The following is a 22,747-nucleotide window of genomic DNA, read 5'->3' as shown; positions in this document are numbered from 1 at the left end:
TTTGTTCTGTAAGCACAGGATTATGGGGTACATTTATGCTGCCTACGATATCCCACAATGCTGTGTATGCGATTCAATGGTGGAAAGAATAAAAATGGCATCTGATGAAGCATATGAATGAATCAATTCATCAATATCCATTTTTTTATATTTTTCAAATAATTCCATTTCTACTATGCTCCGATCAGGATTTTTGTAGCCAATACCGACCACTGATTTCTTGTCATCATGATCGGCCAATACCGATCCCGATCATTCAACACTGTTCGATTGATCTTGACACATCGTCCATCCATACCTACCATACCCGAGATCCTAATACAAATGTTTTGCAAAGTTACAAAGCAGAATGTGGTCTAGTTTGCACGCACGTCAGCGGCAACCTTTTTCGGTTTTATGTTGCATTCAAATTGCGATCGGTTTGTGAGATCGGACAAATTTAGAGACTACCGATCAAGTCAGAGAATGTGTTTATCGGCCGATACCGATCTGCGGCCGATCGATCGGAGCATCCCTAATTTCTACTAAGAAATAAGCAGTGCAGTCGTAATATTTCCTTGGGTATCTCTGGATGAATTTGTTTAAGAGCATTAGAGAAGATGTTATGGTGCCAATTTCTTTAGGAAGTACATTTATGCTGACTGTGAACATTAGTTTCAAACACATCCAGGAAGTAATAGAGCGCTAGGATTTTGCCCTCGACCCAGAGCTATTTATCCTACACTGGCTGGAGGTGATGTATTTACGTGACTACAAGCTTGTCTCCACAACCCCCATATCAGCAGAAGGACCCATACATCTGTGCACACATACACCTCACAAACTGTGATGTTATTCCTTTGTGTGCTTCATAAGTTTGGCCGTGTGTGAGTGGTCTAATGGTGAGAAACAGTGCAGCAGTAAGATCATTCTTTACCCTTCACTTCCCTCCACTATGTATCAACAGTCATTTGTGTTACACTGCAGAACAGGGCCGTTTCTATGTGCACATTGGTTAATGCTTGTGCATGCATATAGCTGTTTATTTTTGATATGTGATATGGGTTGTACACTTTACATGATCCTTTTCTCATAAGTGTACATGCCCTTTGCAGAATGTGTAATATGTTTAGCATTTTTAAAAAGTAAGAGAGAGCATAAGTTTTGCTGTTTAATTTGTACTGCCCAGAAGAAGTGAGATAGAAGGAGTGGCAGATATTTTCTTCCATATTGTGACGTACATATGAGTGAATGGATAATCGAAAAAGAAAACAAACACTGTAAAAAAAATTCTAACCTCCCTAACTCAAAATTTTCTAGTGACTGGTCACATCTAAATTTTTCAATTGGCCCAAGTGAAATTCTGTAAATTATAAAATTAAATTTACAGAATTTCACTTGGGCCAATTGAAAAATTTAGATGTGACCAGTCACTAGAAAATTTTGAGTTAGGGAGGTTAGAAATTTTTTACAGTGAATGTAGGGCGAAAACTCGGTTCCATCTGTTATTGATTGGCTGGAGGCAGATCTGAATGCGAGTTTGCAACTGATTGTAAGAATGGAATAGGTTTTAAGTGGGCTAAATAATTGGAGACTGGTTATGACATTTTGATTAAAAAATGAATTATTTATTTATTTATTAAAACAAAATCAATGCGATGCATTTAGAAAATAGATAGTGTGAATTTTATTTCATGCCGACTTTTGAGTATAAAACTGATAACTAAAAAAACACAAATCTTGTTCAAAAGTTTAAAAACTGCACCTAACAATATGCCAAACAGCTTTCTTCTCAAGTTACTAACTTTGCTAATTCAATTTGGCGTAACCACAGCTTCATCAGGGCAGTATTTCATTTAAAAAAGGGAAATTTGCATGATCCCTTAACATTTTTAAAAATGATAGACATTTAGCAGAATCTGCAAGGGGAATGTAAACCTACGATTACGAACAGGACCATAGCAGTAAAGGGCGTTAAGAGGTGACCGCTCTGCCAATTGAAGCTTTATGCAGTGATTTCACACCAGCGCTGAGATGCTATGCATTGTTGAGCTTCAATGGGCACAAATAATGGTGACTGGCGTGTGTGAGAAAGCTTATGTGAGAGAGAGATTTTAACTCACCTTCATATTAGTCACATTGTCCTTTTATAAACAACAAAACAAAAGTAAAGGGGAATCAAGATTGTGCGGCTTACAAAAGTACAACATAAAAGGTTTGATCTAAACAGAGCTACTGCTATAACTGTGTGCTAAATTTCTCTTTTGCATATTAGGAGCAACATTTTCATATGTTGAACTCTTTCAACTTTCCAGCCTAGACTATAGCAAAATGCTCTCTCGGGTTGAAAACATCTGAGCTGTGTGACTGGTAAAGAGGCACTAGTCTGTTAATCTCTTTGTTTCATCACTAAAGAGCTGATTGGCTAAACCCACTGACTACTGTAAACCACATAAACACCTCTCACTAATCTGGACAAAAGGTTTTTACCAGGAGGTGCTATTTTTAACTTGAACTTGTTAATTGAAATAAATCTGGAATAAAATAAAATGTAAATAATTAGATGAAAATGTAAACTTACAAAAACTTAATAAAGTTAGAAATGTTGCCTTGTTAACTAACTGAAATAAAATAAGTTGAATTGAAGTAATAAAATTACTAAAACTGAAATAAAATCATTTTAAACTAAATAGAAATATTTCAAAAAGACAAAATAAAAATGGCAAAAAAACATAACAAAACTAATAAAACTAACTAAAATTGAAAAAATACAAATACAAGTAACTTCAAAATATTAATAAACACTATAATACTAAAAGAATGTAAAAATAAATGTAAATTAATGTAAAAATGTCAACAACAAGAACATTTATTTCTTCTATAATTCCCCATTTTATACAATGCATGATATATACAGTAATTTCTGATAAAAAGTAGTCTTATTTAATAAGTCTTTTGTTAAATATAAAACAGCTCTTAGAGGGAGATTTTGCCTGATAAACTTGAGGTAAGTTGCTGTAAATAAATGTAAATGTACTGTGAGATGCTGTGAGCATAAATGAGCATTTGCATAGCTAATAATAACATAATATGTAAACAAAGATATTTCTCAAATGTGGCAGTTGTAAGCAGGAGTACCTTTGTCTCTGTGCGGCGTGTAGTTCCGTCCTCTGAGGTAACCACAGAAACACGAGAGGTGGGTGTGCCGGGGTCTTCCTCTATAGTGACAGTCTCCTCCACAACCTCCTGGGGCTCCTGCATCATGGCCAGTGATGTCTGGTTACTGGGGCTCTGCTCCTGTGGGACAAGCAGAGGGCGGTGGTACAAGGTCAAATGTCACTCCTGTGGGATTAGCTGGGCATTCAAGGAAACCTTTTTACAGATTTAAATGATAGATGAGGGAATATTTGAATTTTGGTCAACCTTTCTACATGTAAGAAAGCAAATCTGACTCACTCACTAACTTTAACCCTAAACCAAACTTTTCAGTGATGTCCGTCTCAAAACAAAAGCAACACATTTTGTATGTAATTAAACTTTTGGAAACTTAAACAAGTAATATTTCAGGTTGTTATATATGATAACAAATACATACATACACGTATACATACACCTGACCTGACCATGTTTTGCTTAAGTGTTTTTTTTTTTCTTTAATTACTAATGCAACCTTTTTACACCATAGACTGAACAAAATGAAGCATTTCTTGGTAACTGGTTGACATAAATTGGTATTATCTAATTGTGTACTTAAATGTAACAGTTGACAGCTATTAGACCTAATTCATTTGAGAGACATGCAGTCTAACAAAAAGATGGCCAAAACCAGTTCAATTTCAATTGATTTGATAAACTCTAGTGATGATAATGTGAGAAATGTAGAGTGTGTCTATATATATATAAATATATAGAGGTTGGTTCAAAATAACATTTATTTGAAATAGAAATCTAGGCTTGTCACCGGTTTTTAAAATTTAAGCCATGAAATAATAAAGTCTTTTTATATTTATCCAAAAAATAATATTCAAGTGACTTCTTTTGTAATAAAAATATAAATATAACTCTTTATGTAAAAATCTTCACTGTCAGTTGTGTGTACACAACATGTACTGTATTATGCAACAAAAACAGAATTATATTCTATTATATTCTATTATATAGAGTTGAATCTTCAAGGACAGGGTACAATAATAAAAGAAAAAAAATGTTTTGCTTGAGAGAGAATGAACAGAACACCCCTGAGACCTTGTGTTATCAGACAAGGTAAATAAACAACAAACAAACAATCAAAAGTCCTGAAGCTATAGTACTTGCTTCAAATGAAAATGAGAAGCAAAGGTGGTTGAGGCAATTGTAAATGACACAGAAAGAAACAACAGCAAACATTGAGGGTACAATCAGACTGGGGAGAACTGTGTGTGTGTGTGTGTGTGCGTGTGTGTTGGCAGCAGCACAGGAGGGCTGATGAGGGATGATGCCAGAGGTAGCCATTTGTTTTCCATCCATCTTTGAAGGCATTAACGAGTAGGCAGTTTTTCATTGATTAGCATAGCGGAAGGCTTCAAAGTCTGTGGCAGGCCAAATTGATCCGTAGCCCATCTCACTAATCATTGACTTCTAGCCTTTCATGTGTCAGTATCATTCCTCTGCGTTGGCAGTTCGAGCGGCTGCCTGTCCAACCTCAGAACTGCATTCTTCTAAGAGAAACTGAAGTCAAAAGAAACTTTTTCTTCCTTCTGGAGTGATTTCGTTTTAATTGTTCCATTAATTGGTCTAAGACAGGGGTGTCAGTATAAGTGAATTGACTGAAACCGATGATTGATGAGGATAAAACATCTTATCTGAAGTGCCTCGCTCCTAATAGCTGAGTGCCACATGGATTATGCAGGCGTACCACACAGAAACAAAGCTTTGATTAACTTTCTTGACAGCCAAGAAGCAAGCTTGAGCAGAATACAATATGAGAAAGTAATGAGATACTTTTAAAAAGCCTATTAGCTCCCTTGTGAAAGCACAGATAAATATGCCTCTTTTCAACATGAATTTTTTAAATAGGAATCATGGCATAACATGAGAAATGGACACTAAATGTGTCTGTTTCTAAATGGCCTTATGTTAATAGGAATTGAAACTGGGTCTTGGTTCTTCACATATGGTGGTTGCACCTCATGGTAATTTCTTGGCAGCCTGAAGGGATATATATCTTTGTATGGAATTACACAATCTATAATGAAATTTAGTTTAGTTCTCAGACTAATAAATTCTTAATTATTGTATAAAATTCTTGTAACTGTTCATTATTTGTAAATCATTAAAATCGAAATTTACAAGATTTTTTTATTAAAATCCATTAAGGGATCATTTCCATACTGAAGGACAGTTGTGAAAAGCTGTGAAGACTAAAATAAATTCCAATGTTGTTGTCTCCGGGGACATTATTGGTTGAATTATCATGAAACGGAGGCTACATCAAAGGTCGTCTCATAAAACTCTCTGCTCGGAGGAGGATACTCTTGGGAGCAGCTTCAGAGAGGCCAACGATCACTTTGTAGGAGCTACAGAGTTCAGAAGCTCAGCAGAAAAGTGTTTAAGAAAAATAGGAGTGAAAAGATGTTTACAGGAAATAAATTAATTCTCTAATGCATTCAAAGTAAAAAGCACCAGATATTGTACATCATTGTCCATGAAAACATGAAGAGAACGTATCATGAATATAAAAATATACACACTTTTTTTCATAGTGTATAAAAAGCTGCCGGTGAAAAATATTAAAATACTTTATTATTTAAAATACCTACATTCTCTGAAATTAAGTGAGGTTTTGCTTCTAAACTAAACTGACATGTTTTTAAGGATGTTCAGATATTCTTGCTGGAAAACAAGATCCACATGCTGAATTGGTTTTCTCTTTTTTACAATTTCTACAAATCCTTAAAACCACTGATAGATATTTTTTGTTCTACTACAAAAGTTCCTCATATTTGAACCTCATGATGAGCACAGCACTGGCCCTTACCCAAACCCTTAGAGAAATATACAGAAACAAAATTAGATCTGTGGGAGAGCTGGAGCCATATCTAGTTTATTTACAGTATAAAAATAAACACCTGACCATGACATCAATACCTTTCAGGATACACACAGTATGCAAAACAGTTTCATGTTCACCAGCCATTCATGAAGTTTATTTTCCCAGTGAAAATTACCTTTAAATGATGGGGCATAAACCCATAAAAAAAAGTCTCCTCAGTCAGCCGGACAGAGATATTGTCAGGGTTCTGTCACTTCTGTCTAGTTTATTTCTTGGTTTTGTGACAGAGCTCTGACACTCCTGTTTTGTCATGTCTTTGTGTGGGGGCGCGCGGCTTCAAGCGTTCTCTTGTCTGTATGCCTTGTTACATGTGCGGGGCGTGGTGTTTGGATCCCGACACATCAGTCTAGTTTGGTTTCGGTTCTGTGTCGGGATTCGGACATTCATGCACCGCGTGTTTGTCCTCTGTTGTGAGCGCACAGGATGAGCTTACACTCGTTCTCGTGCGCTCTGTCTTGTCGTGTGAGTGTGCGGTTTCGAGTTCTCTCGGGCCGTACGCTCTTCTGTCCACATGTGTTGTGTTTTGTGTAGCACGTGGTTCATGTTTATGTCGGCCACATACTTTCATGTCATGTTTTGTCTGTTTTCCACTAGCTGTATGCTTTCATGTTGTCATGTTCTGTGTGAACACGTGGCTTAAGAGTGTTCTCCTTGGCTGCATGTTCATGTCTCGTTTTGTGTGAGCACATGGCTTGTGATTTGTTTTACTGGCTATGTGCTTGTGTTTTTGTCATGTTTGGTGTGAGCACATGGCTTGTCATGTATGTTTCCTTGTGCCATGTGCTCTACTGTCCATGGTCTAACCCCGCCCATCTTGTTACCTGATTATTGATTCATTTACCCCACCTGTCCTCCCTCGTTACCTGCTTTGTTTGCTCTCCCTATTTATTCTCCTTGTGTTTTCAGTCCTGTGCTGGAGCGTTCATTAAATAAAAGAGTTAATGATAATTTGTCAGTGTTTACAGGAGAAATGTTGGCCATTCTTTTAGCCCTTGAGTGGGTAGAAAAAAAATAAGCCAAGTAAAGTGTTAATAGGGTCAGATTCAAGTAGCCAGTTGATAACCAGTTTCAAAAACATGCAGTCAGAAGCAAGACAGGATATTATGTTGGAATTAACCCAAACTGTTTACAGATTCAATAAAGTATGAGTAATAGTGAAATTTATCTGGATTCCAGCCCATATAGGAGTAGTCGGAAATTAATTGGCAGACAAATATGCAAAAAGTGCAAAAAAAGTGCAAAAAAACAGGTAAATATGGCAGTAAATTATAGTAAGGCGTAAGTTAAAAGCATAAAAAAATCCATATATTAATTTATTTTCTAGTGGGTAAAATAGGCTATTTTGATCCACACTCCATTTCAGAAGGTGGTGGTAATGCACACTAAAAAGTTGTTTGCCAACTGCCATTAAATATCAGATGAAGTAGTCCTGTGCTGGTTCGTCGTTGTAACTTTACCCTGTTATGTTCCTCCTGTATGTTGTCCAGTCCAGTCCAGTCCTGTCAGTGTTGTTTTCCCCCTCGGGGTAATTTTTGTTTGTATTTTGTTTTATTTTTATTATTAATAAAAAGCCCTGGTTTCCTGCACTTGAGTCCTCGCTACTTCCACCTACCCAAAACCTGACTGATATAGCTCAGAGACAGGCTGAGGATTTTGCCACCAACCTGAGCATCATTCAGTGGTGTCTTTATCACGGATGATCCGCGTCGCATGGGGGAAATCTGCTGCCACAGATAGCAGCTTTTCCTTTATGACAACTATTACACAGGTGAACTCCTGAACCCCGTGTTTATGCGAGTGTGCATGTCTCACAGAATTGAGACGGGAGTTTCTGGGCAACCCTACGGGCTTCAGAAAATGATTTAAGATGTTCTAATTTAAGAAAGAAAGGAACACCTACACCAACTCCTTTCTTCCAGACAAAGCCTGTAGACTGATGATAGTTAGGGCATGTCTAATACATTAACCAAAGATTTCTTTACACTTCTTTCTAAGTTATACATGTAGTAAATACTTTAACAAACAACTCTCTGAGCATTGAGAACAGATTAAAAGCTGTGGGAGAGTCAGGCGTTCCTTAGCAAAATTAACTTTGTTAAGGAAACAAGTTAGAGAAATAATGAGCGCAGTTCACCAAGAGTTTCACCAAGGCCTTTTCATGAGTGTTATATCACGTTTCAAAACCTCTTGTGTTGAATCTGCACATAATTAAGGGGTTGGTAATTGCACAGCATGGTTTCTTATGCAAAAGAAATACCAGGTGGGTTTTAATTTCACCTTTTTCCCTGTAAGGAGCGACGGTGAGGTGTGTGAGATAAACATCAGTCTTCCATAATGGCAAATTGAGACAGAGCTGGAGAAGATAAGGTGAGCTGGAGCAAATAGAGCAGATAGGCAAATGAGAAAAAAAACCATTGACAATTAAAAAGCTTCTGAGTAGCGGAGATACTTTGCTATCAGGCCTGCTCCTGATCCACACTGGATAAAAAGACCACCCGTCTGTAAAGCTGAGAGATCAACATTTGTGCTCTCCACACTTCACACCTCAAACACAACAACCATCTAAAGCCTTTCTCATTTTGTTCTAAGGGTGTATTTTTTTTTTCACATTTGATGCATTATATATATATATATATATGTTACCTTTAGCTTGTCACTGGGGGAAAACCCTCAAAGGTACACCTCTGTACCTGATACTCCTTAAAGGATTAGTTCACCCAAAAATGAAAATTATCCCATAATTTACTCACCCTCAAGCCATCCTAGGTGTATATGAGTTTCTTCTTTCAGCGAAAGGTTTTTGTAAGAAAAATATAAATAATTATAACTTTATAAATTGTAATCACTAGCTTCCAGTAACGGCCATCCGCACATTCACGAGAGAGTCGAGTATGATGTAAGAGTAGCATAAGCTTAGGTGAGAGTAGATGTCTCTCGCAGTACAAAAAAATAGGGCTGGGCAACAAACTCAAGCTCCTCCAACATTTCTCTTTGAAAATTCACATTTAAGACTTCTAATTCGTGACAATCCTCTGCGCTTCCGCGTTCGTCAATACATCATGCGTCGGGTCAGTGTTCACTCTTTGGCTGGAACTCAACTCGCGTACGGCTGTTACTTTATAAAGTTACAAATATGGATATTTTTCCTCCAAAAAAGCATTGCTTCACTTCAGAAGGGCTTTGTTAACCCCCTGGAGTCGTATGGATTACTTTTATGATGGATGGATGCGCTTTTTTGGCTTCAAATTCACTCCCTGTTACTATTCACTCCCATTATGAAGCTTGGAAGAGCCAGGATATTTGTTTAATATAACTTCTATTGTGTTCAGCTGAAGGAAGAGAGTCATATGCACCTATGGCTTGAGGCCGGGTGAGTAAATTATGGGATAAATTTCATTTTTGGTTGAACTAAACCTTTAAGGTAGCAATATGCACCCTTTATTAGGTCACAAAGGTGTACCTTTAAGGGTTCTGCCTCAGAGAGAAGCTAAAACTAAAACAATTTTCTAAGTCTTAAGTAATACACAAATAACTTTTTTTATTTATTCCAGCCTTTAGATTAATTTGTCTCCAATTAATCTTTCCTATTTCACTACTGTTTAACCAACTATAAAAAAATAAAATAAAATAAAAACCAGCAGGCTGAGGCTGTATACACTGTATACTGTGCAGTATCCCATTGCATTCCATTCCAGCACTACTCTGAATGAAAAGTGTCTCCGATTTTCTTTCGATTCATTTGTGTCTGATTAATAGCTTCATAACCATTTGAAAACTGAACAAAACATCATCAACTAGCTTAATATCACTCCGGAGAAGGTCTGCAAGATACAGAGAAGATTAGTTTTCGCACCTCCACTTTGTTCATTACAGTTGCCATGCATCACCTGGGCCGCAGCCTCGCCGTCAGTAATGCATGGTGCTCTGGCTAACAGGATTTCAGTCAGACCTCACAGCAGCAATCATCGGTAGGATCTTACACAGTTAATCCATTTGCCAAGAGCGTTTGTATAACCTTGGGTCATAAGAGTTTCCCATCAACTTGCTTCTTTTCCCGCATCCATCTTCATGACCGAGAGTCACACCCGCCATGCCAGGATGTGACAGCAAGCGGGAATTAGCTTTCATTTCACTGCGCTGTACTTGTGGAAAATTGAGCAAATAAATCAGACAATTTAAAAAACAAATAACTGAGAAGAGGGCACACGGATCTTCTCTGTATGACTGCCCGGGGAAGTTAAGTGGAAATAAAATGGATGGAGGGTAATTGGATGGAGGGGACACGATGAGTGACAAGAAAGAAGCTGAAGATTTGAGTCAAGCCAAAGGCCCAAACCAATGGACAGATATGTCCCAATGGGGCGGGAAGAGGGGAAGGGAGGGGTTGGCCTGAACATTCCAAAGATAACGGATGGTCAAATGCATTTAAAGACGACGGCTGGCAGATTAACTTAACTAAAAAAGGGATGGAAGGACGAGGGATGAAAGAGAAAAGGCGAGGAATAGAGGCTAGCGGCCTGTAATGGCTCTGCTAATCTCTTTGTCCTCCTGAGTGATCCAGTGCCAAATCTCTGTCCTCTCATCGTCTACGAACACGGGGGCCTCATTTTAGACATTCCTCACACATTGGCCGCATCCGTTTCTCTAACATCAGCTTTGAGAAGCCATTCTTTTTCTCCACTGGTGCCCTTGGTCACCCCTTTTGTTCTTTTGTTCCAGATACCCAGGTCTAAACAACAAGAAATGACAAATCTCAAAAACCTAAAAAAAACCCCCACCACTCTCTCTCTCTCTCTCTCTCTCTCTCTCTGAAAAAATTAAAAATAAAATAGTATTTACTCAGTGAAGCACAACTTTTCGTCTGGCACAAGTTTTCAAGCTTTGTTTGCATAATTAATAAAAATACATGATCTATGTGATTCCATTTACCCCCCACCAGTCTCGCTAGATGAAAAATATTTTTCCGACGGTAATTTTGAACATCTGGAAAGAATTAGTCACGTATCCAAGTTACACCCTTCTGAAAGATTTCTGGCATGGCGTGGCTTTACAGCAGGGCTTGAAAAAGCACACAGTTGCCCGCACTCTCACACTTTCACTCATATAATTCAGCTTACGGTCAGCGCTCCCTTTCTGGAATGCAACCCTGACAACACAGTCAGAGCATATATCAATCCTGTTTTCCTATAAAACTAGGTAAACACAGTAAGAAGAAAACAGCAGTCAAAAAAAAAGGAACCTAATCCCTTCCAACTGTACAATACAAAAACAGTTTGCGATTATTGAAACCCATTGAAAAAAATTACAGCACTGTGTTAATAAGATAATAAAAATCATAACTAAGTTAGCAGGCCTATCAAATAATGGTATGCTACGTTGTTAGGCGAATTGGTCGTAAATCAAATTAAAAGTTTAATAAAAGCTTTTTTTGCAGTCCAGCATAATTCGCCATTTCACCGCAAAATGAGCACAATAAAAACAAAATTTCTCACAAAAATATATATATTATAATAATCGAATTTAATTATCCCTAATTTAATTAAAGTTGTAATGCATCATTTTCACGAGGATACAGATGTTGTGTCAGTGGTCTGGGCGAACCTTTCTCACCTGCTGTCAAGTGCCAAAAACTGGGCAATGTGATTAAGATGGATGAATGACAAAATAAAAAAAGTATGATAAGCTTGACAATACTAAAAGATTTATTAAAAGCACAGTAGATCACGTAAAGAACTCCACTGACATACTGACCGATGTCAGACTGGCTGCAGATTACTTCGCCTGTCAGCGTGAAAGTACCGAATTGTGCGTTCTCTTTCTAGGCTTATCGCACTTGAACGGTCAAATACACACAAATTATGTACAAATTTCAATCTTTGCAGTTATGTCTTAAGTGAACAAAGAGTTTGGCCGTGTGTCAGTATTAGATCCGTGATTTAAAGTCTTAAAGTGAAAGCAACCTATTAAACTGGATGCTGTCTGTGTCGTTAATGTTAATCAAGCACTGTTTGTATCTGCATCTTTTATGTTGCATTTATTTCTTTGTTTTTATTTTATTACTGGCGGTTTAGCTGATTACTTAAAATAGACTAATTACTTGAGAACTTTTTTATTTCTATTAGGCAAGTATTTGTTTTGCTGTGGTTTAATTATGAGATGTTGGTCATATTGCCCATTCTTAGTAATCATGTTATTAAAGCTAGATAGTACACCATTAGGCTAGCCTAGCTAGCTATCTAATAGCCTAACAATTTTGAAAATCTATTATTATTATTACTACATTTCTGGGCAAGGCTGTGCAGCATCATCAACATCCCCCTTTCCAAGTCAGAAAAAAATTGTCCATAGGTAGTTTTAAAAGTTAAAATGTATCAACATAATACATAAAATAGTAAAGGTGGTATCCTTATTACCAAATTTTTTTTAAAAATTCATTTCTGGAAATTACCACCACAAAATCTGTTATTTTTATCTCAAAAAAGAAGAAAAAAAGAAGTGAAATTAATTTGTAGGATTTAGGTTAATAGATAATTTATTACAAATTTCAACCAACAGAATAACTTTGCTTTGATGACACCGGGTTATGGGAGGTGCAATGACCTTGTGGGAGTTGTTTGTTTTACTAGAGGATGCCAAAAAGAGGGAGTAATACACAGTAACTCTACATGAAATGGGTGAAGCAACTTCAGGCTATTGCTATTGCAGGGTTTTGGAGGGCAAAGGCCCATATGGACGTACATCAACAACAGCACGCACCGCAAATACTGTTTTCTGGCTGCGAGTCAGCAATGTGGTCTCTTCCAGGGATAGCCAGGGAACCTTTGCCAAGAGATCAGTTCATGCAGGGTCTCCGGGCTGCGGCCATGGGCAGGGCAGGAAAGACATGTGTTTGACTTCCCCCTGTCACTGCTCTGGCTCCCGCTGTCCTGTTTGCTGCTTCTGCCACTGAAGGTCCAGCTGTTAACAGATCAAATATCAGGCCTAGGGGACCAGCCTGCCTCTGAGGCACAACACTGAAATACAGTCACTCAGAGGGCTGGATAGCGGCGGTGGCCTGTCATGGACATTTTAACAGTCTGGGATGAGTGATTGCACCGTTCTCACTTTCTGTCTATCACATCCTTATCTTGTCCTAATGCGCAGCCACTCAGAAGTGATTAAATCAGCGATAGACTTTATGATTGCTTGTGTGTGTGAGCAAGTGGTCACAAAGTCGCACCAGTGAGCGAGCTGCCTCTATAGCACATGCTTCATGAAGAGGAAGGGCATGTTGTCATGGAAGCCCTTGTTGATTTACAGCATGGCTTATATTGTGCAGTGAGATAAAGGCTGTGTAATATATCCAGTGACTTAAAGGAACACGCCACTGTTTTTTGAAATAGGGGTTATTCACCATCTCCCCTACATTTAGATAGGTGGGCAAACGCATTTGTGTCTCTGCGCCCAAGTAGCAGTGCTTCGCCTGTGCTTCACCCCAATATAGTCCCAAGTCAATATCTGTATATTAATAACCCCCATTTCAAAAAAACGTTGGCGTGTTCCTTTAAGGCGCAGTGCATGAGAGACGTACACACAGAGCTCTGGGCTCAATGCAATCTATCCTGCTCCTAGACCTGTTTAAGGTGGTTATATTCTTCACAATTCTATATTTATGAAGCCTTATGCATCAAATACATAGATTTATAACGAATAGCCATTGTGAACTGAGGTTGTAGTCATCCATCTCATTGCAGAAACATTACTTACGCACTTCAAGAGGCTCTCAGCACCTGAACTATACTTCACAAATGCTGAAAGCGACTGGCATTTCATGGCCCATTGACTAATGCATTGCAGCGCTGTTCCGAGTATGCATGCAGTGCGCGGCAGAAGCGTTCGGGAACAACGTCTGGGAGCTTGATCCACCATCTGCACGGTACGGCGTCACGGAGACGGTCCTGTGAAATCGAGGAGAGGCCGGATGATCCATTAGAAACCCAGCCGGTCGTGTCTGTGCCGCCGAGATGTTGTGGCTATTCATACCTCATGTGAAAGGCCCATCTGTAAGCAATATTCTCTTAGGATCCATATGAGCCCTAAAAGCACAAGCTACATAAAGAAACTGGATCTGATCCTTGGGGCTTTGGAGGCAGCGGAGGAGAAAAGCTCATCCGCATCAGCTATTGTTGCTTGTATATTATGATACAAGACATTTTAGGTATCTTCCAGCATTCTAAATGAGTGTGTTTATTAAACACTGATTATATGAATAAATTGATAAATATAAATGCCTTAAATTCAAAGTATCTTGCTCTTTCTCTGAAATATACTCTTTGGAAAAACTGTAATATAGAAATATATTAAGAAAGAATATTCATTATACTAAATTTAACTTGTATAACTTTTTCCTGTGTGAACTGGGCATCTTTCAAAAGGTAAGAGCCTTCTAAAAGTGGGTTATATAGTGTCAATCAAATAGAGAATAAATGTGAGAAGACAAAGCAAAGGGACGAGTTATAAAGAGATACACAGAGAGAGAAAGAGAATAAAACAGAAAGAGAGTGATACTGGGGCATCATTAGTTCTAATGTATTCCAGCCCACTGCCATTCAATTTCAGCAGCCCACTACGAAGGTGTGTTTGATTAGCGGCAGATTGGATTTTGATTTCTGGAATATTGCCTCCTAATTGCCTGTTTGGATTTCTAATCATAGATTAATGGCACACAACAAAAGAGCTTGTGGATAATAAACCAATAGCTGAAGCGCATCTAATTCATTCCCCCCTACTCTACAATGGAGAAAGACTGCTCTTTCATTAAGCAAAAACAAAGGGCATTATTGTGCGTGACTTGCTTTTATAACAATCAACGAGTCTCTGACAAGTACTGTACAAACCGTGACCTGTAAAACATGCTCTTTATGAAAGTATATCATTGAATCATTGAAGACTCCCGAGGCAACAATCGTCTCTGTAAAATCAAAACCAAATCTGTAATTGAAGCTAAGGTGAGATGGACCAGTTATTCTGGTATAGTCGTACGATCTCTAAATATCTAACGGAGCTTTGAGCACTGAGGCTTCTCCTATGACTATTCATTAAGCATAACAAACAATATTACTATATTTTAATTTAAATGAATAATAAATGTAAACAATTAACTGAAAAAAAATCATTTTTACAGTTGTATTATTTAATTGTGTGACTAGACATAATATGCTGTCTGTGTGAAAAAAAATCCTAACAATTGCATAGCAACACTATGTTCTGAATAGAACATTACAGCATTGTGTAAATCATATTTCATTCAGAAAATACTTTAGCTAAACATGTTGTGTGGGCAACTTAAGCTGATTTTAATTATTTTTAGGTTCAGAATAGGAGCGATCACAGCTGCCCACAGCCAGCCGGATATCAAACCCTCATTAATACAGGAAGGAAGAGGCAGTACTGAGAGAGATGGCTTGTTTTGGTGAGTGTGTCTGCGTGCATCCATGTTTGTGTCATGTCCAGAGATATCCAGCATGCTCCATCTAATTACAGTTGGATTCCTGGAAGAGAGTGACCCAAACAGCTCATCCATACAGCTGCCAAAATCACTTAGTCAAAATCACGTCAACACCTCTCCATTCATCAGCCAAGTAACATGAAAACATCCAACTTCTGATTCTCCCTTTTTTTCTTTTTTTTTTAAACGACCAAATCCTAGCTTTCGAAACCGTAGCACTTAAGAATCAATCATTACTGAAATACATTAAACCAAAACAATGCAAAATATGCTAACACTACCATTCAAAAGTTTGGGTTCAGTAAGATTTTTTTTTTTTTTTATTCAGCAATTGCACATTCAATTGTTTAAAAGATAAATTATAGTAAAGACTTTTATTTTTCCATTTCAAAATCAATGCTGTTCTTTTGAACTTTCTATTCATCAAATATTTATCACAGTTTCCACACAAATATTAAGTAGAACAACTGCAAATCAGCATTAGAATGATTTCTGAAAGATCATGTAACACTGAAGACTGGAGTAATGATGCTGAAAATTCAGCTTTGCACCACAGAAATAAATAGAAAACAAATTGTAATAGTATTTCACAATATTGTTTTTTGATTAAAACATGCAGCATAAGCATAATTGGTGAGCATAAGAGAAAAAAAATCACAAACTTTTGAACAGTAGTGTAAATTTGTTTGCTAATAGCAAATGCTATTGCTGGAGCTTTGGTGTAAACCCAGAAAGACTAAGAGCATTGTATCAGTCCAGGAAGGAAATGCTAAGAAACTCTCAAGGCTTTCTGTCCTAACACCCTGGAATTCAGCTCCACCCCTGTTGAAGAGGAAGCCAGTTAATCTCAGTGTAATGAGAGTGTAAATTATAAACAAAATGACTCACTATAGGATAGTCACAACAAACATTTGAACAGCTTTGATGAACTACCGCTAGAATTGCACATCTATGTTTATTCTGAAATGTGATGACTAATTCAGGAAGGTGGTTAGAGAGTTTAGTCATTAGTCATTTGTCTGTCTGACATGTCTTTTTTTAAATAGTGAATGAGGTAAGAGCAGGCTGGCAGATCTGCAACACATTTTGGCAGAATTAAAGGACTGCTACTGTACTTCACCATTGCACACTATCCTAACTGAACTACGTAAAACTACTTAACGCAGTAAATCTATTTTGATATATTCTAAAATGTCAATTAATCCTGTGATGATCCTTCGGAAATCATTCTAATATGCTGATTTGGTGTAAAACATCTCTTAATATTATCAATGTTGAAAACTACTGTGCAGCAAATTATTTTTGTGGGAACTGTGATAGATTTTTTAGGATTCTTTGATGAATCGATGCATTTATTTAAAGTAGTTTTTTGTAATCATGTATAAGACGTTACTGTCACTTTTGATCAATTTAATGCATTTTGTTTCTGAATAAAAGTAAACATTTTCTTAGTGACCCCAAACTTTAGTGCATAAATGATCTAATAATTGTTAAAAACATCACAATTTATTTAATTAATATAAAGACAGCTATATATTTTCATGTATGAAGATTCATTTATGCCGTGTGAAAAACAGTATGTGTGATATCAAAGACATTCTTTTATATCATAACTTTATATATATATATATATCATATTGATATATATATACATAACATTCTTTTATGTCTTATATAAAATAAAAATACAGTAAGTGGCTTTGTATTAAAACCAAAATAATATGGTAGATCATACAGCTTTGAAATGACATGAGGATGAGTAAATGATGAGATTTTTCCCTCACATTTTTGACTGAACTATTGCTTTAATAACCTGAATGGGCTGGAGTCCAAATTAAAGGCGCAAATCCAATCTATGTGCAAATCAGGTCCGAGGCCCTCTCTAATTTTCTTTGAAATGTACAGCCAACACTATTTTGACCTTCTCTAAAACTTTTGTCTGTTCGGGACACATACAGCATCATACACTAAACAGAATAGAGAAAGGATTATATAAACGAGGGACTAGAGGTCAAAGTAGAGAAGGTTCTTATAACCCTGCAGACTAGTTTTGAGATACACAGCACTGCAAAACAATCTCGCTCAGCGTTTCTTACCATGTCTTACAGTAATTCAGCCTCAATCAAAGACAGCGAGAAGTGCAAAGAGTTCCTCTTTCACCATACAAGCGCATTTCCTGTTGTATTGTTTTTCTCATACTCTTATTCCCTTCAGGAGTCTGAATGTGAACTCACAAACATAAAGTCTATATGTCAGCACAGACGTGACAGGACGAAGAGGTAATAGAGAAGAGCCGCATCATGTCTAACACTTGACATGGGGCCATGCCGGGTATAGTTAAGTCACACGAGACGTAACAGCCGTCTTCTCTGACAGTGTTTATATGTGCACCATATGTGTGGGGATTGTGGGTGGTGAACTCCACGAAACTAATTTGATTTCGCATAAAGGTCCACCTGCTTTGAGACAGACAGCAACATGTGGAGTGCGTCCTGTCTGTCCCCTCTCATTGCACTGACACTGACATGATTATGTTGATGTTACATCCCGAGTGGCACAGTCTGTTCTTCAAACATCTGTCCCTCAGTACACCTTAGACGCAGTGTTAATTTCCAAAATTTATATTAATACATCGTTATCGTGAATTCTTTTGGCCACAATAATCATGTAGTGAAAAATCTGATATCGTGACAACCCTAGTGTGAAAGATCAGTGTGAAACAGACAGAATCAATTACGTCTTAATTTTTTTCTAATTAATTAAACACTCTTTATATATCTATTTATTCAATTTATGAATTTGAGATTTATGAATGACTTACTCTGTATGTTCATTTGACAAAAAAAATATATATATTTTGCATGTTAAACTTAGGAAAATATTTTAAATATACAGTACAGGCCAAAAGTTTGGAAACATTACTATTTTTAATGTTTTTGAAAGAAGTTTCTTCTGCTCATCAAGCCTGCATTTATTTGATCAAAAATACAGGGAATTTTTTTTTAATATTGTGATATATTATTACAATTTAAAATAATTGGTTTTTAATTTATTATACTTTAAATTATCATTTATTTCTGTGATGCAAAGCTGAATTTTCAGGATCATTACTCCAGTCTATCACATGATCCTTTAGAAATCATTCTAATATGATGATTAATTATCAAAGTTGGAAACAGTTCTGCTGCTTAATATTTTTTCATAACCTGTGATACTTTTTTAGGATACTTTGATGAATAAAAAGTAAAAAAAAAAAAAAAAAAAAAGAAGCAAATGTTTTAAAAATATAAATCTTTTGTAACAACAATATACACTACTGGTCAGTAATTTGGGGTCAGTAATATTTTTCTTTCTTTTTTTGAAATAAATCAATACTTTTATTCATCAAGGATGTGTTAAATTGATAAAAAGTGATAGTAAAGAAGATTTATATTATTAGAAAATATTTTTTTATTTTGAATAAATGCAGTTCTTTTTAACCTTTTATTCATCAAATATATTAGGCAGCAGAACTGTTTCCAACACTCATAATAAATCAGAATATTAGAATGATTTCTAAAGGATCATGTGATAGACTGGATGTCACATGTGACACTGAAGACTGGAGTAATGATCCTGAAAATTCAGCTTTGCATAAATGATAATTTAAAGTATAATGAATTGAAAACCAATTCTTTTAAATTGTAATAATATATCACAATATTACATTATTTTTTTCTGTATTTTTGATCAAATAAATGCAGGCTTGATGAGCAGAAGAAACTTCTTTCAAAAACATTAAAAATTGTAATGTTTCCAAACTTTTGGCCTGCACTGTAATATAATAACTTAAAATCGTTTTTTTTTATTTCATTATTTGACAAAATACCACACTATGTCCTTGAGTAAAAATCTTTAAATTATTAGGTACAGTTGCGTGCAGTTAGCTGTTTGGCAAGCATACACCAGCTAATATAGCTAGATGAGATCGGATAGAGCACACAAAACTGGCTTTGTTTTTGTAGCCCCTCAGACACTCGTACGTTTATCAGTCTGAGAATCGACTAAATTCTCAGTAGATCTGCAGCTTACCTGAACTCTTCCAACATGATGAACATTTCATAAACAGCATATTGTTGGCTGGGACACGGAGGAAATAGCCCAAGCCAGAGTTTGAAGTATATCAATCTTCATGGCTCTAAAATGAGACTGAGATACACTTGAAAAATGTTTTTCCAACCACAGCAGCTGTATTTAAGAGTGACGGGGGTGTAAATGTTTACTGAAGGAGTCTTAATTCTTGGAATGTTCCCAAAAGCTTCAGGCGACTCAGTGGGATGGTCATGGACAAGAAGCACAGCCAAAATCCAATGGCATAACATTTCGGATTCACTTAGATCACGGTCTGAAATTATATAGACAAAAGAAAACAGTGCTTTGTTATGATATAGATGGATCATGGAACTTTCATAACCCTTGGCCATCTGAAATCGACAGGCATACAAGATGTGCCAATGAGATTTGCCAAAGTTTGTTCTAGCGGAACAAAAAACAATATCGGTGAGCTTTGTAAGATGAAACTAGAACTACACATGCAATCAAAACTGAAAGACTTCATATTGGCATCATATTGAATATATCCAATATTCTGTCAAGGTTCTCTCAGACAGCTTTCTCGCTAACAGGGCTTAAATGGGAAGATGACCAACCGCATGCAATAAAAGATACTAAAGCAATAGTGTTTGAAAATAACAAAAAGCGTGGTGATAAAAGGCTGTTAAATAATAATCAAAGAATTGCACTGGAGAACGTGAACACAGAACAACAGCAACCTTGGATTGGAATTTAACTGCACTGACAGCGCTGAATGAGCTGTCACAACATGAATAATGTTGGCAAATGCTAAAAACAAGCTATGAAAATGCTATTAGGCCTGGAAAAGGTCTGTGTAGTCAAGGATAAAGGCGGCTTTGAACTACTGGCAGCGCTCAAATCACTTCTGTAAAGGCAACTCAATACAGTAGCTGGTCTTAATCCCACTCAAAAGCAAGGGAGGAATATCTATACGCGCTCATCTTATTGGTTGAGGCCAGCCAGAACCGATTTTCCCACTCTCTTCCCTTCGCCCTGCCTTCATTTACTGAAGAAGCCCGATGTGCAGTGGCAGCCAAAAGCGCAGCATCAACAGCTATGCAGAAAGCCACACTGGACTCCTATTTTGTGCCTAAAACAAGGCCCTCAAATTCAATCCATGTTGAGAAGATTAAGAGGCTCTTCAGTGGCATTCCTGCTCCATATGGCTACAAGGTGCCTGCCTCTATTCGGTCTGAAAGGGCTTAACATGCCATGCCAAGAGACTGGAGTACCTGTCTTTATGAGATAAAGGAAAAACGGCCTATTTTCAGTTAAACATACATCAATGGCACAGACATGGATTAAACTAGGAAATAGGTAGTTACCTTGTGCTGTAGGAATGATTAGTTTGCATAAAGAAGGCCTTTTTATAGTGCATTAAAATAACACTGGGGAACACATAAGAACTAAGATCTATTCTGAAGCATTCTGGTACAGCAAAATCATTAGTTCCTCTGTCAGTTCAAATATTAAAATGACTCAGGCCTCTAAACAAGGTTCTTTAAAGAAAAAAAATATTAATAAATATTATAAGAAGAATATTCCCTCCTCTTAATACAACCTCATACTAACTAACTATAGCAAGTAGCAAATCATTGTTTTGCTGGGTTGTGAAGTAAACGTGTTTTTTAAAGGCCAAGCTTTCATGTGCCCGAAGATCTATTCTGACACATTCCTGTACAGAAATATCTTTAGTTCCTCTGTCAGGTCCTACATTAAAATGGCTCAGGTCTCTCTTACTTCCTTAATCTTTCTTTATCTTCATTATTCAGTTCCTTAGATCCAAACTATAGCAAAGCTTCAACAAACACCTCGATAAAGATCAAGTTAAATCTAATGGCAAATTTGTCCACCTTCTTATAGTGGATACAAATAAATAAATAAATAAATAAATACATGAAATAAAATTAATAAAATAAAATAATAAAAATAATGGATTGCAATTTATTATAATAATCAAATAATCAATTACAACTTAAAATCTTAACACAAATAAAAATGTCTGCAATCCTTAAACCCATGTATTTGTTATACTTCTCCCGCAATCTCTCCAAGTATAACAATCTCCCTCTTAATATCACCTCACATCAACTATACCAATTGCAATTTACAGCGTTGTAAAGTAAACTAAAGATAAATTGCCTATTTTTTAAGGCTAAACCCTTCAAATTGCCCTACCTAACTCGCCTTTTCAAGGAACAAAAACTCATAAAGTCTATTAATCAAACCATTGATGAAAATCTAAAGGAGTTATGGAGTCTGGATCCACCTTCAAGGCTCAGAAAGCATGAAAGGGATCTTTCCTTTCGTTGGAGAACTGTCTAACCCGTGTGATCAGTTTGAGAGATGCTGCTGGAAAAGCCTTGCATCAGTGAAGCTGTCTGGATCATTTCAACACTCCAAGTTTGGTAGGGATACTGAAATCAAATGTAACTCCTTATCTTAGCCATAAGCTCTGACAGACAAGTGGAGAAGAGAATAGTGAGCAGCCATTATCTGTTTTTCAGATGGGTGAATTTTAATCGCCTCAAATGTCTAACACAACGCACACAGTGGAAAACACCCCACAGGATTTCACTATAAATAGCTCTCATCTACTTCAGAAACTGGATTCTTCATTCATGACTCCACCACGGGCTCTTCCACACTACAGCATATAGTATAACACAGCTCACAAAGGAAAATCAATTCAAACCTCATTCTACATCTCTTAGCATTACACACTCTGACATTCGACATCCTGTTAGTAAAACGTGTATTTTCCAAATCATTAACGTGCAATAATAAAAAGCAACTCAGGTGGAAAAGTGTTTCATATCTGCTTCGAAAGCTAAGGGCATTCTGTATTTACCAAGAAAATAAAAAGCAGTGTCTTATGTGTTAATCACTGAATAATCAATCGTTTAGAGGAGATACAGTATAAACCCCACACACTTTTAGAAGCCAAATCATTCATGTATCTGCCGGCTTCTGTATACTTCACATCAATGAAACATGACGAGAAACTAAAAAAACAGGGCGGATAAAGTTCTCTGAAAACTGAATATGAATATGCCAGCTTCAATATGCTTACAATA

General features: G+C 36.8%; 1 protein-coding gene across 50 annotated transcripts in view; it reads right to left on the bottom strand.

Annotated features, from left to right (window-relative positions):
- arvcfb (ARVCF delta catenin family member b) overlaps positions 1 to 22,747 on the bottom strand; it is a 206,360-nt gene that overhangs the window by 70,967 nt on the left and 112,646 nt on the right. For 36 of the 50 annotated variants that reach the window (XM_084412992.1, XM_084412979.1, XM_084412981.1 and 33 more), the window contains 2 exons: positions 3,118 to 3,276; positions 2,103 to 2,123 (listed from right to left, as the gene is read on the bottom strand). In XM_084412992.1, coding sequence (XP_084269118.1) covers positions 2,103 to 2,123; positions 3,118 to 3,276 — 180 coding nt within the window. The remainder of the gene's footprint in view (positions 1 to 2,102; positions 2,124 to 3,117; positions 3,277 to 22,747) is intronic. The other 14 variants (XM_084412978.1, XM_084412984.1, XM_084412945.1 and 11 more) reach the window with 1 other exon arrangement.

Source organism: Rutilus rutilus (assembly GCF_951802725.1).
Source record: "Rutilus rutilus genome assembly, chromosome: 7".
NCBI lineage: Eukaryota > Metazoa > Chordata > Actinopteri > Cypriniformes > Leuciscidae > Rutilus > Rutilus rutilus.
This window is presented reverse-complemented; position numbering and strand designations above follow the sequence as displayed.